General features: G+C 39.0%; 1 protein-coding gene across 1 annotated transcript in view; it reads left to right on the top strand.

The window, feature by feature from the left end:
* Positions 1 to 17885, top strand: part of LOC126416733 (TBC1 domain family member 23) — a 229456-nt gene that overhangs the window by 155644 nt on the left and 55927 nt on the right. The window contains exon 10 of the mRNA XM_050084556.1: positions 7078 to 7247. Coding sequence (XP_049940513.1) covers positions 7078 to 7247 — 170 coding nt within the window. The remainder of the gene's footprint in view (positions 1 to 7077; positions 7248 to 17885) is intronic.

The following is a 17885-nucleotide window of genomic DNA, read 5'->3' as shown; positions in this document are numbered from 1 at the left end:
ACAATTAATTAAAGAGAATGTCACACCTGATGAATTTTGTTTCTACTTGCAAAGCATCTTCTGTGGTCATTCTGTCAAAAAATATTTTGTTTTCTCATGAGCATCATCCTCATTGAACAACTCATGCTTCGCCATGTATCTGAACATGTTGGGTGGGTGCGTAGGTGGGCTCGCACAAGGTGGCAGTTTTTCTGGAAAATCTGGAATTCTCAGGGAATTAAATTTTACCTGGAAAATGGAGGAGTGTGTTAATCATATAAATATAATTCCATATAAATTATTTGATGTTTAAAAACTGTGGTTAAACTGCTGCTTATGCCTGGCATATAGCTCAGCTGAGAGGAAAGGAAAGTCATTATTGTGTATGCTTGGTATGCTGCCCTCCCCCACTCACCACTAATTTATCAGTAGCTTCTTGACACCGTCTTTCTCCTCATGGTGATGGTGTGTGTGTGTGTGTGTGTGTGTGTGTGTGTGTGTGTGTGTTTTCCGTACTTCAGAAAGACCTTTTGGCCGAATGCTTGACTGAATAACATCTCTTCATTGTGCCTGTCTGCGACTCAATATCTCTTCTAAATGGTGACTAGCAGTCTATTCTTTTGATAATATAGTCAAACTATTACATTGATAACTTGGGTACTATTAGGACATCCATCAGTTTTAGCTCATTGTAGAACCTTTCCCTCAACCTTTTTGCTTTTATTACTTACAGTGCCCTTTGAGAGTTTGACCAACAGGGTGGCAACCATGGAGAAAGGCTCTGATCAGAGTGAGTGGCATCAGGGTGGATGGTGTGCAAAGAAACAGATCAGACTCACCCATGCTGGGGACCATGCCAAAAAGGCCATCTCAGCAGGCAGAAAAGATCATTTTGATACAGAGGTTTACAACTTTATGACATTTGTGTTTTTGGTCACACCATAGGTTGAAAATCAGGCAAGGAGAAATGGAAGTGGACAGCCCCCCCCCCCCCCACCCCCCACCCCACCAGTTCTTTATATGCTGCAAAACTGACAGATAACCTCTTGCAACAATGAAACCACAGTTTTTTTGCTTAAAATATTGAGGATAGCTTCAAAGAAGTTGCTGCAGTACAGAAAGTGAGAAATGCTCTTTATTGTAAAGATGACACGTCGAGTTGCAGACAGGTACAATGAAAAGACTGCTAGACATTTAGCTTTTGGCCAAAGCCTTCTTCAAAAAAGGGCACACACACACACAAGCAGGCATGCCTGATGCACGCATGACCGCCATCTCTGGCAGCTCACACTGGAAACTGCAATCTGGAAGGGGAGGGGGAGAAGGGCAGGTATAGCAGGGTATGGGTTGGGGGAGAGAAGAGTGCTGTGTGGTGGAGTGTGTTGAATCCAGGAGGCAGCATGTCAAGACTGACACTAGTAGTGGTGTTGGGAGACTAGGAAGGGAGGGGGGGGGGGATGGGAGGAAGGAGAGAGGAGCAGGGAAAGGGAAAGTTAGGTGGGTGCATTGGCAGAGGGTGGTACATAAAGAGAGTGAGGGACTGTGAATAGGGAGGAGGAGTTAGGGCAGAAATTGTGGGGTGGGGGGTGTGGGGATGATAGGTTACAATAGGTTGAGACTGGTTTGATTTTGGGAGTGGAGAACGTGTTTTAAGGACGACTCCTGTCTGTGCATTTCAAATAAGCTGGTGGTGTAGGGGAGGATCCATACGGCCTGGGTTGTGAAACGCATTGAAATAAAGCATGTTATGTTCAGCTGCTTGTTGTGCCACAGAGTGGTCTTCTTTACTCTTGCCCACTGTTTGGCAGTAGCTGTTCATCCTGGTGGACAGCTGGTTAGTAGTCATACCAGTATAAAAGCTGTGCAATGATTGCAGATTAGTCTGGAGCTTCCATTTTTAGAAATGGATCTTTGTTGATTATAACATTGAATGCTAACCAGTCACATTGAATGCTAACCAGGTCTTTGACAAGCTCGGGGATGTATCAGTTGCCATCTGTCCTCATAAACACTAAAGGTGCCATCTTTCGCCAGGGCCTAATGCCAAAGACAGATGAGTAACTGCATATTAACCTAGAGCAGTGTGGAGCCCATTTTGTTCGTCGCTTGCAGAGGGGGCCTAAGGATAATTGGTTGGACTCTGGACCTCTCATCATAGATTATCTGAGAGAGTTAAGGTCATGTTTTATAGGTGTGATGTCAAGCCCTATTTTCCTCCTATGAGAATTTTTGAAACTGCACAGAATACCAGATTCCTCATTTGACAACAGGTTCAGTTTGCAGGATGCCAAGGAGTAGTTTGGATGACTCAACCAATTGACATGCAAAACTCACTTCAACAATGATGACAAGATCTCAAACCACAACTCCTGCTCCTGCCCCCCATGTCATTGCCTGGCTTTCAGTTGTGGAAGAAAGCATCAGCTCCCTCAACCCCAAAATCCGCAGTTCTGGTGGTAACCACCCCATTGGTACAGCAGGAGATGCCTCGTCTTTCTCCGTCGTAAACAGGGCAGAAGACACCTGACGAGGTGCCCCCTCCCTGGATGAACAGGACAGCAGTCTACCAGCAGGCAGTGGCTGTCAGAGCCACAGGCTGCAAGTCATAGAAAAGAATGAACCTATTCCATCCCTGAAGCCAAGGCAGGAAAATCCTTACAGAAACTGAAACCTCACAGGGAAGAGAAAAAAATCAAAAGTGAAACCAACATCTGTTGCTCCAATCAATCTGGCCCCCTCAGAGGTTGAGCTTATGAATACCAATGGAGAACCACACACTCAGGTGGAACAGCAAAGTAATTTGTACTTGCATTTCCCCATTGTTGCTTTCTCATAACCCTATCTGACATTCGTTCAATGAAGCACTAACTGCGGCTGTCACTACCTGCTGAACTCTTGTCAATTAGTGGCTACTTATTCTGCAGCTGGCATGGCTCTTCAGAAGACCTGGATCTCAGAAACCCAACTCCCTACCATTAAAAACTAAAAATCATAGTGTAAAAATGACATTAATGCCGAGAGAGTATTTGGAGAATTCCGCACACTCATACACTCTAACACTCTCCTTGAACAGGTGCCACTAACCACTGCATTAGAAGTTGTGGCTGTTTATTTCCACCTGTCAGTTAGGGTAACAATATGTAACGTCTATCCATTGCCAGCAGATCTACATGATATCGCAGGTTGGTGGAGCTAGTGGAACAGCTGCCTCTACCCTCTGTCATACTGAGGGCTTTGCTGCAACTGCGACATCAGATTCTGAAAACCTTGAATATAGAATGGCTGGCTACCACGACCCTCAAGCAGAGAACAATCAAGGATAAGAACAATAAAGCGGACCACCAAGGTGTGACGTAGTACTTCTCTCCAAGCCTCTCGGAAGGATACCATTGTACTGTGCTGACTGTGTATCAGTCACCAGACTTAAACAAGTTCCTTTTGCGTCAGGAGGACTCTCCTCAATGCAGTTGTGGTAGCGATCTCATGATAGCCCATATTCTCGTAGAGTGTACCCTGCTGGCTGATACGAGATGAGCCACACACCTGCCTACCTCCCTAACCCAGATACTTGCGGACGGTAGGTTAGCAGCTAACAAAGTCAAGCATTTCCTTTGGGAAAGTGGGATTTTATAATAAAATTTAATGCTTCTCAACACTCGGTCTTAAGGGTGGATGTGGAGGAGTGTCTCTCAATGAGCTTGTGCCTGAGTGGCTACCAGCTACTTTTTACCTCTGCACTGTCTTACATTTTTAATTTTTTCTTTGTGTATGCATCTTATTTATCTAACATTTGAAGCTAATAGACACTCTGATCCGTACAGTCTTAATTTTCTCACCTCATTTTAGTAGTACTGACTATAACGACCCTTCTTAGAGTCTCCTTCAGTGACTGGCTATAGTTTTTATCTGCCTGTGTTTTATCTCATTTTTAACAGTCATTCTTAGCTACTGTCATGCAAATTTTCAACCATGACATCAAGGTCACAAACACTGTAGCTGTCAATTCTCTTTTGCTTCTTCCACATCATTTCCTATGCAGCAAGAGACTGACAACCAAGTTGTTTAGTCCCCTTAAACTCATCATCATCATCATCATCATCATCATCATCAGTAACAACAACCACCATGTGTGCCTACAAATTAATGCAGTACCTCACAGCAGCTTTCTGACCTCATTTTATAAAATGAGCCCCTTATCGAGGCTTTGGAAGCCCAAGAGATGTTGACCAGCTGCCTTGTAATTCTATGCCATTAGACATCACAGAGGTGCACTATGGAGGGACACATGGTCAAAAGACCGCTCGCTCTTCTGGCCATTTTGCCGACTTACCAAAGTGAAAGTATGGAAGAGAAAAATAAGGAGACAGGGAATATAGAGGACGTTGAGATGGATATAACGTGGAAAGAAGTAGAGAAAGTGATAAAGAATATGAAAGGAGGAAAAGCACCTGAACTGGATAAAGTAAGTGCAGAGATGGTGAGAGCAGTTGGCATTGTTGGCAGTGCAGGATTTCTATTAGGCCATGAAAAGAGTACGGAAAAAAGGTATAGTGCCAGTTTCTACAAAGGGTTGCAGAAAATTTAAATCAAAATTATGACCAAATTATTTTGCTGTGTCATGCTCCCAAGGCAGTTAAGAAGATTCTGGAAAAGCGAGTACGGAAGATAGGAGGTGGTGAACAGAGAGAGAGAGGAACTATATGGGTTTAGATCAGGAATGTAAACAGTTGATCTAATTTTTTGTTTAAGGCAGTTCCAAGAGCGGCTAAAGATATGGTGGCGGTGATGGTGGTGGCAGTTGCGATGACGACAGTGATGATGATGGAAAACAGGTGAAAGGCTGAGCAATACTTAATGTCAAGAAGCACAACGTTTGGTGCTGCCTCCACTCAGCCTCAAAACTTTTACTTGTGTGTCCCTCTCATCGTAATGGCTAAGTGATTTGTCGCCAAGTCCTCTCCTTTCCTACCTTCTCTAAGTAATCTCTCTCTCTTTCCTGTCTGAAGAAGGAACACTGTGTTTTGTACATTATGCATATTATTTCTATTGTTTTCCTTTTTTAAATGTTTCCATTCACACTGCTGGGACGTATGCCTCTGGAAGTCATTACTGTCCAGCTTTCCTGCCACTGTGAAATACTGACTTTTGTTGTTGATGTAAGATGGATCTGATGTTGGCTCTCAAAGTGAAATTTCCTGTCAGATTGATTAAATATAAGTATATAATATGGACAACACAGTAAGAGAAAAATCATGTACTGAACTCTCATTTTCTCTAATAGGTGAGGTGGCGCAGTGGTTGAGGCACTGCACTAACTTTCAAGAGTGGGGTTCTGATGCTTGTCAGACCATTCATATGTTTCTTGTGATTTCCTTGAACAAATTAAGATGAATGCTGGAAACGTTACTATGAAAAAAATGTGGCTTCCTTTCCCTTTCTTCTCCCATACAAACTTGTGCTTTGTTTTTGATGACATCATCATCAGTAGGATGTTAAAATTGAATCTTCCTTCTTTCTAGCAGTTGTTGGTAGATCTGTGCACAAATGACAGGTATTGGTAGGCTGCAGGAATGAGACTCTGTAATGAGCTTGTAAGGAAATTATTTGGGATTGGGAGAGAGAACATACGCTGGTAACAGAATGGAAGGTTTTATGACGTTTTAAAATATCATGAAGTCTTTTGGACAATTGGGAATTGTCACTGTGGATGGTGTCATCTGTCAGAACATTAGAGGGCAAACAATTCTTGAATTTTTTGTAGGGATAACGGGAAACTGCATGCCAAATGAAAGATAGAATGTACAATTTAAAAATTGATTGGTCTACATCCAGTGATAGGTACTTTATGAGTTAAATATATGGAAGCTTGTTAGGAGAGATAAGATATGTGATCAGTATTTAAGAATGTGTGTGTGTGTGTGTGTGTGTGTGTGTGTGTGTGAAAGAATAATATATATTGGCTGTTCTTGTAATACTGAGAGAAGGAGAACCCAAATCACTTAGTAGTAGTAGTAGTAGTAGTAGTATGCGACAAATGACAAAGTACAGGAAGAAACTGAAATAAAAAAAAACTGGCATAAGGAAGACATAGGAGAAGATAAAGAGCTGGAGAAGAGAAAACGGGGCTGGCAAAGATAGGATGAAAAGAAAATATATTGAAGGTAATTCAGGAAAAATGAGAAAAAGAATCTGGAAATAATTATCAAAAATAAGAACTAGTGAGCAGAAACTAAAAGATAATCTCAAGTATACCATCCTTATATATCTGCCACTAAAGCACTTTTGTTAGCATCAAATTTCTCTTCTATCTATTTCTCTTCTATCTGTCCTAATTATAGACCAAAAGCAGTGAAATTTCTGCTCTGCAGATAATGGCATGGATCTCACAGTATATTTTTTAAATTTTGCAGCCCTGCCGTGTTCATTGTTAAGCCATTTGTTGGTAAAACCAACAAAAACTGTCAAACAATGGAAAATCTAGGGTGAGACGGCAGTTGTGTGTGTGTGTGTGTGTGTGAGAGAGAGAGAGAGAGAGAGAGAGAGAGAGAGAGAGAGAGAGAGAGAGAGAGAGAGTTGCGTATGCGTGCGCGTGCGTTTTTGTGTGTGTGTGTGTGTGTGTGTGTGTGTGTGTGTGTGTGTCTGTCTTTTGTTGAGGAAGGCCTTAATGGCTGAAAGATTTAATTGTGAGAATCTTTTCGTTGTGACTAACTGCGAATCAGCATCTCTTCTATTTGGTGAGTAAAAACCTGTCAGAGTGTTTGGGTGTTACAAAGTAGTTTCAGACTTAAATTTTGACCACCTATGTATGGTTAAGATAAATATTTGGAACTGATGTAAGATTAGTTTCAGATCGAATACTCTGTGACTAGAAATTTCACTTACGTGCCATCATGTTTCCGCACTCAACTTCTCCACCCATCACTTATTTCTCTTACTTTTGTGTTTTACATTATATCTGTGTCACAAAAGTTTCTTTTATTATCCTGTTTAAAAATGGGCTATCTGTTTTCCCTGTATGCCTGTAATATATCGTGTAACTTAAATCCAGTATACCAAGAAAATAACAAATTGACGTGTGTGACTTTCTTTGTTTTCTAGTGCTGCCATGAAGACCAAATCCGCAGAAATGAAGGGGAAGCTTTTTGAGTATATTGTAAACCCAACAGGGAGTAATTCTGTCGACAGACATGTGAGCAGTAATGATAAGTTGGGCAAGCGCTATCGTAATGTTGCCCCTGTTTTCTGCATTGATGATGAGCAAGATGGAGGTATGTGCACAGCTGATAATCAGATGACCATGCTGAGTGATGATTTTTAAAAATTTTTTTTGCCTATTTATTGCAGTTAGACGTATGTCATTTGTCTATAGTAATGGATGCAGTTATGGGCAAAATGTGCCCAATGTGTTTTACTGGTCAGATGTAAAAAGAAAAAACAAAAAGAAAGAAAAAAAATGCAAACTTGTGAAATTAAAATACATAAGGCATATCTTTCTAAGCATCCTGTAACAACTTATAATTTGACATGTGTGACTTTCTTTGTTTTCTAGTGCATGAGCCGTAAAAAATATTGTCTTGTTTCACCATAACTTGGTTAAGAAAATTTTAAAGGGACCTGTCAAAATAAACAGTTGTTCGTGAAGATAAACATAAGAAAAAGATAATGAATACAGTGTCTCTCTTCAAATCTAACTTAAAACACACACACAAACATACCTATGTTGGTCCAACTTACCACATTGTCCTCGCATTTCATCTTGAGTGGGTATGTGATTATATATCAGATGAAATCAGCAAAAGAAGAAAGGAGATGCATGGAGGGGAACGTGGTTGAGAGTTGGTAAGGAAAGATAGAAAGGGAATAGGATAGGACAGTGCTACTGGTGAGCTTGTTCTGGAGCAGGCATGGGTCATTGTGTGTATTATGCACTAAAGGTTGGAAGTGGTTTCAGAGATAAAACAGAGTAAGAGGGAGGAGGGAGAGGGAGGGGAGAGAGAGAGAGAGAGAGAGAGCCTGAAAAATATAACAGTGTGAGTGTAGCTTGATGGGGTGAAGTTGGGCTTGGGGACTGTGGTAAAAGTGGTAGGAGCTAGTGGAGATTGAGGCCAGGAGGATTTGAGGTTTAAAGGGTGTGTTATAAGGACAACTTTCATCTGCTCAATTCAGAGAAGCTGTTATTAGCATGGAGTAGGTGGTGGGAGGGAGTAGGAGGAGATGCAGCTGGAATGGGTTGTGAAGCAGTCATTGCAGTTGAGCCTCTTGTGCCTAACAGCATATACCTCTGGTTGGTAAACTCTTTCTTTGGCCACTGTTTGGTTGCAAGCATTTGTTTGGATGCACATTTGGTTGTTGGTCGTGCCCACATAAAAGGTTGTGCGAAAGTTGTAGCATGGCTGCCATATGCTGCTGCTTTCACAGGTTGCCTTGCCACTTATTGTTGGACTGGATTAGGATACGTTGAGCGAGTGCATGTTCCACATGTGTCTTCTACAGGGATATCACTCATATGATAATGATGTGGCATAAGAATGGATCAAGATGTTTTGTAGACTGTGTGTGTGACAAAGTACCACTCTGGGATGTTTCTCATTTCTCATAATAGTATGTAGCTTTGTCATTTTGGGGCGGAATTGAGTAAGGGAGGAGTGCTCCTTTGCATCTTGTTTGTGGGTGTCATTAGAAGATTAGGTGCATATGTGCATAAGGCACAGGAGATCTGTTTGGAAAGTAGATTTGGTAGGTAGTGCCTGTCTGTGAAGACCTTCAGTATGTGGGGCAAGGGATTGCTCATCACTGCACACGTGCTGCCTGTGAGTAGTCAGACTTCTGGATTGTATGGGAGAAAATTTTTAGTTTAGAAGCTATGTTAGGTACCAGAACGGAGGTACTGTTGATCATTGGTGGGCTTGATGTTGCTAGAGATTTTATGGAACTTTCAGAGAGGTGAATAATGTCAGTGTCAGGAATGTGGCACACTAGGCTGAGGAGGACTAGATAAGGCTGATGTGATAGAGGATGTAGAGGCTGCAGACAATTGAGGATAGTGTGTCTTAGACCTGGGTCCAGCTCAGGAAGATATCACCAATGAATTTGAACTAGACAAGGGGTTTATGGCCTTAGGTATGCTAGGAAGGTTTCCTCTCCATGATTGTGTCAGTGATAATGTATCAACTTGAAATAGGTAGTTTTGTTTTGTACAAAATGCCTTGAAATTTGGCATTTCCTTGTTCCCATTTGAAGGTTAAATCTCAAGGCAACAGTTTACTAATAGTCAGTTAATTTATATTTGGGTAACTGATAATTATTTGATATTTAAATTGGATCTTAACCTTTTGCATAAGTCTGGTACTTACATATCACCTTAAAATGACCATTCATTCCCTTGGAAAGAACTGATATCCTAGATGTGATGTCAGGCAGTAACAGTTTATCCACAGATATCACATTTCCTGACCCTTTTGCACAACAAATTATTTTGATAACTGTATTTTGGAAAGATCTTTAATGCAGTGAGTAAATTAATCTGCATATTTTTGTAGTGCAAAAGTATACATATGGAAGCCATCGGTTATGGAACTTTAGCTTTACAAACACACAAATCAACATGGCATCTGTTCTCTATAAAATAACTATCCATGGATAGTGTAGTAGGGGCTACTCGTATAGACAAGCGATAAAGACGGTTTGACTTGCATCTTCCCAGTATGGTACTTTATCATCCATTCTTGTACAAAGCTTATACAACTAGAATATGTTTTGATTCTTCCCTGTGTCATACTGTGATGTGTTCATATGTTTTAGCACTGATGATAGCCACACTGTGGTTGAAATTTAGACCTACAATAAACAGATTAACCTAAAATGTTTGCATTTAAACAGATTATTAAAGATTGATTGATGTACGTTTTCTCAACATTGGGGTTCAGGTTCAGGTTCAGGCTCTGAGCAGGACAGTTCAATGAATTCACCTGATTTTGTTTGAAAGAGTGATGATGTGTTATACACGAAGACTCTGATTTCAAACATTACACGTCATTGGATGAGAAACGAAATGATCGTATGGCATTTATTGGCCAGGATAACCCCTTCAGGGTTTGGCCACTGTATTGCAAGTCTTTTTAGTTGACGCCACTTCGGCAACTTGCGTGTCAGTGATGAAGAGAATGATGATGGACACACAACACCCAGTCTCCTGCCGGGAATCGAACCCGGGCCCTCTTGTGTGGTAGTCGGTAACGTTACTACGTGCTACGAATGCGAACTATCATTGGATGAATATTCTAATGTGGGAGATAACTTTACAAATTTGGTTATGTAGTGAAAAAATGTCTGTAATATTTGTATCTTAAAGGCCAATAGCCAAATGAGCAGTGTATTCTTCATTAGGCTCTTTCTAGAAAGCCAGCCACTATTTACCTTCCATTGATTTCAAATTAACCAAAATGCTCTGTTTGAAAATACTACACCTGATAATAAGCTACCAATTCATATATGAAGGTATTCATACTACCATGGACATAACATGCTGTTACTGGTTTTGCCACATGATCAGTGTAAATACATAGATTTTCTGCTGGTAAGTCCAAGAAGGGATTGGGTGATAGGACACATTTTGGGACATTAAGGGATCGCCAATTCAGTATTGGAGCTGAGTGTGTGAGAGCTACATCAAACCAGTCTTTGGACTGAAGTTCACATTAACAACAAAACAACAAGCCTGAGTTTGAATATTCATTCACCTATGCTTCAAAAATGTGCTGTGAAATGCTTGTTAGCAAGAACTGACAATGCTTTTTTTTCTGCATCTTTTTCTCGATAATTTATTTTCCAGTGCATCAATAAGTTGAAAACTTTTAACAGCCAGATGTGGACTGTGTGACGTATCTTACACATATTACCATTGATTTTTCTCACTTTTTTTCTTATTTTGATGTGTGAACACTTCTGCTGAATAACTAGTTGCAATTTAGTGAGATATTGCAGTATATTGGTGCCGAACAGGATATAAAATGTATTAAATAGGAATTCAAGAGGCTGGTCAGTAAGCCAAAAATTGACTATTTTAGGACATGCCTCAAAGACATGAATTGGAGTGATGTACACAGCGCTAACGGCATGAATAAAAAGTACAACACTTTATTAATAAAGTACTTATCTTATTTGAACACAGTTTCAGACCAGAGTCTGCAAAGAAATCATGGATTACTCAAGGAATCAAGGTATAATGTAAAACAAAAAGAAAACTGTATCAGTAAGTCAGAAAAGGCTCTGAAGTTGATGCTACAGCACAGTACAAGACATACTGCATAGTATTCAAGATAGTAATACGAACATCAAAGCAAATGCATTAGAAGAAAAAGATAACATTACATTACATTTATCGTTTTCCATGGATCCCTTGGAGAGGAGTCTCTGGGATGTGGAAAGAGTCAAATTTTTTTTTTTTTTATATATCAGATACATGGATATAGTACAATTCTAATGCAGACAGAGTTATGAGCTATAATCCTTGTGAAGATATTCATCGATGGAGTAGAAGAGTTGGCCAACAGGAAGTTCTTTAATTCACTCTGAAACCAATCTTTATCACTTATAAGACCTTTGATATGCTCTGGTAAGTTATTGAATATATGAGTACCCATGTATTTGACTCCTTTTTGTACTGATGTTAAGCTTTTATAGGCCTTATACAAATTGTTTTTGGTTCTGATATTATAATCATGTTTTGCACTATTTTGTGTAAAAAGACACATGTTGGAAATGACAAAGGATATCAATGAGCATATGTACTGAGCAGTAGTAGTTAGAATACCAAGTTTCTTAAAGAGGTCTCTGCATGATGATCTAGGACTGACACCAGATATAATTCTAATGACTCGTTTCTGAATTTTGAAAATGTTCTCTTTGTGAGAGGAGTTTCCCCAAAAGATGATTCCACAACTCATTAGTGAATGGAAGTAGGTCGAATAAACTAACTACCGTATTTACTCGAATCTAAGCCGCACTTTTTTTCCGGTTTTTGTAATCCAAAAAACCGCCTGCGGCTTAGAATCGAGTGCAAAGTAAGCGGAAGTTCTGAAATATGTTGGTAGGTGCCGCCACAACTAACTTCTGCCGTCGAATATATGTAGCGCTACACAGGCATGCTTTACTGGCACAAAGATAAATACTGGCGCCAAAACCTCTGCGTCAGTAAATAAATTAAAAAAAAAACGTGGAAGACGAGCTTTTTTCTCCGCCCCGAATTTCGACCACTGCATTTTCATACGTTATCCAACGAAGTAAATACAAACTCCGTATTGTTCACCTTCGAATGTAGCAGCTTTTCAATGTACTACGAAAATCCGACTGGCAAGACCTTTTGCGATGTTTGTCAGTATGGCCAATTCTACGTTCTGATTTTTTCTCTACCTGTGAGAAGAGATGGTTGCTAATGGGAACTTTTGTGAATTCTGAATCACATGCAGTATTCTCTTCACCATAAGAATAATACGAATATAAACGTTTTGCCATGTATTCTTTCGTGTTTGCTGCTATCACATTTAAATCCTGTCTGCCTAATAAACTACGAAACTAGAGTGAGACAACACAAACGCGGAAGTATACACATATGTCATGTTCATATTCGTATTATTCTTATGCCTAATAGTGATATAGTCAGAAATGAAGCACGGTAATTGACTAGATTTTTAAATCTAAGATGACTCTAATTTCTGTGCAGAAAATAATGTACTAATGAGGCGTCTGCAAATATTTTCAAACGGAGAAAAATTTTCGCTAAACTCTCGTTCAGAACATCTTCTATCATACGCAGTTTATTATTTGGTTCTTGTTGATCATTATCAAAGAAAGCAGCAGTGTAAATAACAACAAATAGCAGTCTCTTGCCATTGTTTCGCTACTGAGACAATTACTCTTTTTTTTATTGTAAGCGGCGGTAGCAGGCACAAAAGCAAACCATGCCGCGAGCGGCGACAGGTCGTGAACATTCACTATCGGAATGTGACAAACAATGCATGACACAGTACAGTAATGCATTTTCATCTTAGAGTGACGAAAACACCTATAACAAAGAGAACGGCAATTATCAGATCAAAGAAAAATAAGCAATCAATTCAAACCAGACGAAGCACGTGAAAAACGAAGGGTACGCACATAAATAAGGACGGAGTGTCTGACGCATAGCAATGGCTACCTGGTAAAGCTTAACTGCTAAACTTACGGCTCGAACCAAACTACTGCAGCTGTATCGTCATTCATTCGACCTGAATTCTATCTCATATTACAGTGGACCAACTTTGTTTCGATTTGGAGGTGCGGCCTAAAACTTTTCTCTCCCCTTGAATTTCGAGTCTCAAATTTCAGCTGCGGCTTAGATTCGGGAAATTATTTTTTCCTTTATTTCGAGTCTCATTTTTCAGGTGCGGCTTAGATTCGAGTAAATACGGTACTTCATTTCTAAATCACCCATTTCTGCTGTCATGCATACAGCAAATAAGGCATTTCATTAAGTCTAGAGTGTGAGTTTTCCAATCTAGGTTGTGGTCAGTTTGTAGCCCTAAAGATTTGACACTGTCTACAGCTGTAATTTCATTGTTTGAATACATTATACTTATAGGGTCAGGTATTCTTTGTGAGGTACTAAACTGTATGTACTAGGTCTTGTCAAAATTCAGTGACAATCCATTTACCGTGAACCACCCATTGATACTTACAAATATTACGCATCAAACCAGTCTCTGGACTGAAGACCACAACAACAACAACAACAACAACAACATCAGCTGTTTGCTCAGTGAGATCGCGGGTACTGTTTTTTATACCAATACTTGTATCATCTGCAAATAAGACAAAATTTGCATTTTGTGACATTGCATATTAATATATAATAGGAACAACAAGGACCTAAAATAGAGCCCTGGAGCACCCCTTGTCTCATGGTTTCATATTTTGAATGACTATTTTTATGTGATAAGCCTGATACAGACACACTCTGTTTCTGTTAAAAAGATAGGATGAGAACCATGAGCCAGCTACTCCTGTTAGCCCATAATATTTTAACTTTTGTATAAGGATATCATGCTTAACACAATCGAAAGCTTTAGCCAGGTCACAGAATATTCCAAGTGGTGATAACTTTTGAGTTCTGATTCTAATATATCATCTGTTAAAGTGAATATAGCTTGATCAGTTGATAATCCTTTCTGAAATCCAAACTGATTGCAAATGAGAATACTTTTCTGTACTAATTGTTTATAAAGTCTATTGTACATAACTCTTTCAAACACTTCCGAAAGTATTGCCAATAATGAAATGGGACGGAAGTTTTCCACTAATGATTTGTCTCCTTTTTTGTGTGTAATGGTTTGACAATAGCATATTTAAGCCTATCTGGAAAAGTACCACTGTGGAGGAATTCATTACATAAGTAACTCAGTACGTCACAAAGTTCTGAGGAACAACATTTAATTATGGTTGCTCTGATTTCATCATAGCCACTGGAACATTTGTTTTTATGAGAACTAATAATATTAGAAATCTCTTTTGGTGAGGTAGGATATAGGTGAATTTTGTCAAACTTCTGCGGAAATGCATTTTTTAAATATTTTAAGCTGTCTTCTGAGGAACTGTGCAAACTTACGTTGTCTGCTACTGAAAGAAAAAAGTTGTTGAAAGTGTCTGCAATTTTGGAGGTATCTCTAATCAACTCATTACTTACATTTAACATAATTTCCTCATTTGCCTGATTAGTTTTTCCTGTTTCACTTTTTACTATGTTCCATGTAGTTTTTATCTTGTTATTAGATTTTACAATATAATTTGTAATGTGATTTAACTCTGTAGCCATCATTTTCCCTTGACATTAAGTACAGTCTTCTTTTTGTTTTGCAAGATACTTTTATTCCATTTGTAATCCAAGGTTTTGAAACATTTAATCTGTTTTCTTTGATTACTTTCTTAGGGTAGCAGTTTTCAATGTGACCTATGACTGTATTAGAGAAACAGTCATATTCTTCATTTATCCTGGGTGAATTGTATACATACACTAGGTAACAAAATAAAGACAAGATGGGATATAGTGCAGGAGGAAATTGGTGAAACCACACATGAAGAACGGCAAATAGCATTAAGAGTAAACAACACACGCAGACGACACCACTATGTGTAGTGTAGTTCAGAACTTGTAAGAGGTTTCCAGTTTCCCACCAGTATATGCCTAAAATATGATGACAAACAGATAGAAGAAGTGGACAGTGTTAAATTCTTGGAATTGCAACTTGATAATAAATTCATCTGGGAGGAGGACTCCACAGAACTGCTGAAACACCTAAACAATTCTGTTTGCAATGCGACTGTGGTCAGACATAGGGGACATAAAAATGAAAAAGCTGACATATAATGCTTACTTTCAATCCATAATGTCATATGAGGTTATTCTTTGGGTTAACTCATCAAGCCAAGATAATGTTTTCTGGGTACAAAAATTTGTAATAAGAATTATTTGTGGTGTGAACTCAATAACATCCTGCAAAGGCTGTTTAGGTACCTGGAGATATCAACTACTACTTCCCAATATATGTCCCTTAATGAAATTTTTCAAAACAGCAGCTCATTTCATGGGAACGATACTAGAAATAAGAAGGATCTTCAAAAAGATTTAAAGCCACTTTGGTCCAAAAGGGTGTCTGTTATTCAGGAACACACATTTTCAATAATTTGCCAGCAGCCATAAAAAGTTTAACTATCAATAAAGTTCAGTTTAAGAGGAGCATGAAGGTTTATTGGTGACCAACTCCTGCTACTCCATTGATGAATTTCTTAGAAGTGTGTGTGTGTGTGTGTGTGTGTGTGTGTGTGTGTGTGTGTGTGTGTGTGTGTGTGTACAATCTGATTTATGTACAAATTCAATGCAATAATGCAGTCAATGTAAATAAGTGTTGTAAAATGATCCTTGTATTCAGTGGTTATCACCTCATCAATGAAAATGAATTAAAAATTTTTTTTGACTCATTTCATATTCTTGATGATCATTCCACTTGTGATTTGTGGAAGGCACATTAGCGTATTTGTTTTTCATTGTAAATATATATTGTGTGTTCTTGTTCTTCTGACACATTCTACATCCTAGAGGATTTCCTCACCATGGATCAATTGAAAAGAAAAGCACATCTAATCTAATATAATCTGTAGAGGAGAAATGAACAGCTAAAGTCCTTGACATTGACAGAATTCAGGTCACACTGTTTTATTGACATCTAATTGATTTCTCTCCCAGCACGTTCACGCTCAGATGATGTCATTAAATTTAAGTTGGATGCTTCAGCTTTGAATTCGTATTTGCATCTCTTACCTTCATTTCCATGATCATTTCTATGTGAGCCTCTGTTGTTATATATTGATTTCCAAACTTGTCTTTCCTTATCTCTTTAAGAGTGAACTTCAGAAACGTGTGTGTTGTTATCCAATACAAATCTAAGTTTCAGAACTATTAAATGACACCAATGAGCTCTTGTAATTTTGGCACTCTGCCTAACTAGAGGGGTGAGATTTATACGCTATTGAGGAATTTTAGCTTAAACTTGATTATTTCATTGGTTAACATCATCCATTTGATGTGATAAGTAGGAGATTACATCTGGTATCACAACACCAGGCACTTGCTTTTGATTATGACATTAAGAGGATGCAGAATCTTGCAACTATAGCAAGTCTGAAGATACTACTGAAGAATATTATGAAACAACAATTAAAATGGAGTTTGTGTATGTGGAGGCATAGAAAAAGGGAGTTGGGTTGGGTTGTTTGGGGGAAGAGACCAAACAGCGAGGTCATCTGTCTCATCGGATTAGGGATGGACGGGGAAGGAAGTCGGCCGTGTCCTTTCAAAGGAACCATTCTGGCATTTGCCTGGAGCGATTTAGGGAAATCACAGAAAACCTAAAGCAGGATGGCCAGACACAGGATTGAACCGTCATCCCCCCGAATGCGAGTCCAGTGTGCTAACCACTGCGCCACCTTGCTCGGTGAAAAAGGGATTGAAACGCCCAGTTGCGTCAAGTGCTTCAATAGCCCCTTTCCTTATTTCTTTACTTCTTTTTCTGTTTTCATGGGAAAACAGCACATACAGCTTGTTTTGTGTGTCTTTACTTGAAATTTTATGCAACACTGTGGTGAATTCTATAGACAAGCCACAAAAAAATCTAATTTCATACATATCATGTTTATTTGTACCTGAATACAATGCACTGATCATTATCGAACAGTGTGCCACACAGCAGCTCTGTTAGTAAATATATATACACTAATTACATTCTCAAAGGTCATTCTTAATATACTTGTCTTTTATAGTCATGTATCAGCATTAACCACAAACAAACTTGTACCTTGCAGATAGTGTTCTCAATTTTCTAAAGTTTATCCCTCTGATACAGTAAAATAAATTTGCAAGCTGTGATCCCAAATTTGCAATGAACTTTGAAAGCAAGCTCTATGACTCCAAGTCTAACTCCATAACTATTATGTGTTCATTAACACTATAGCTAAAGTTGCTGCAATAAAAAAAAACCTTACTGTTCAATCTTAAATTACCATTTCACCATATATGGTAATAAAGATTCATAGCAATGTAGGTGTCTTTGAATTATGAGATGTGGTTTAATGCGCAGACTGGTGTGGGGATAAATGCCAGAAATGACAGAATAACATGTTCCAACCCAGACAATTTCATGCCAGTTCTGGTGCACCCCTCTTACATGAATAATTTGACATCCAGGGTATCTGTTATTGAGTTAAGGAAGAAATATCTGCTGCCTATTAGATGACTAGATCAAAGGAAGGGGGATACCTTTTGTGATTAACTCTTTATTGTATGGTATAGGAGGTGCTTGTGGGACATCCTGTGAAGG

This window comes from Schistocerca serialis, chromosome 8 (genome assembly GCF_023864345.2).
Source record: "Schistocerca serialis cubense isolate TAMUIC-IGC-003099 chromosome 8, iqSchSeri2.2, whole genome shotgun sequence".
Taxonomy (NCBI): Eukaryota; Metazoa; Arthropoda; class Insecta; order Orthoptera; family Acrididae; genus Schistocerca; species Schistocerca serialis.
Note: the sequence above shows the minus strand (reverse complement) of the source record. Positions and strands in the feature narration are given on the sequence as shown.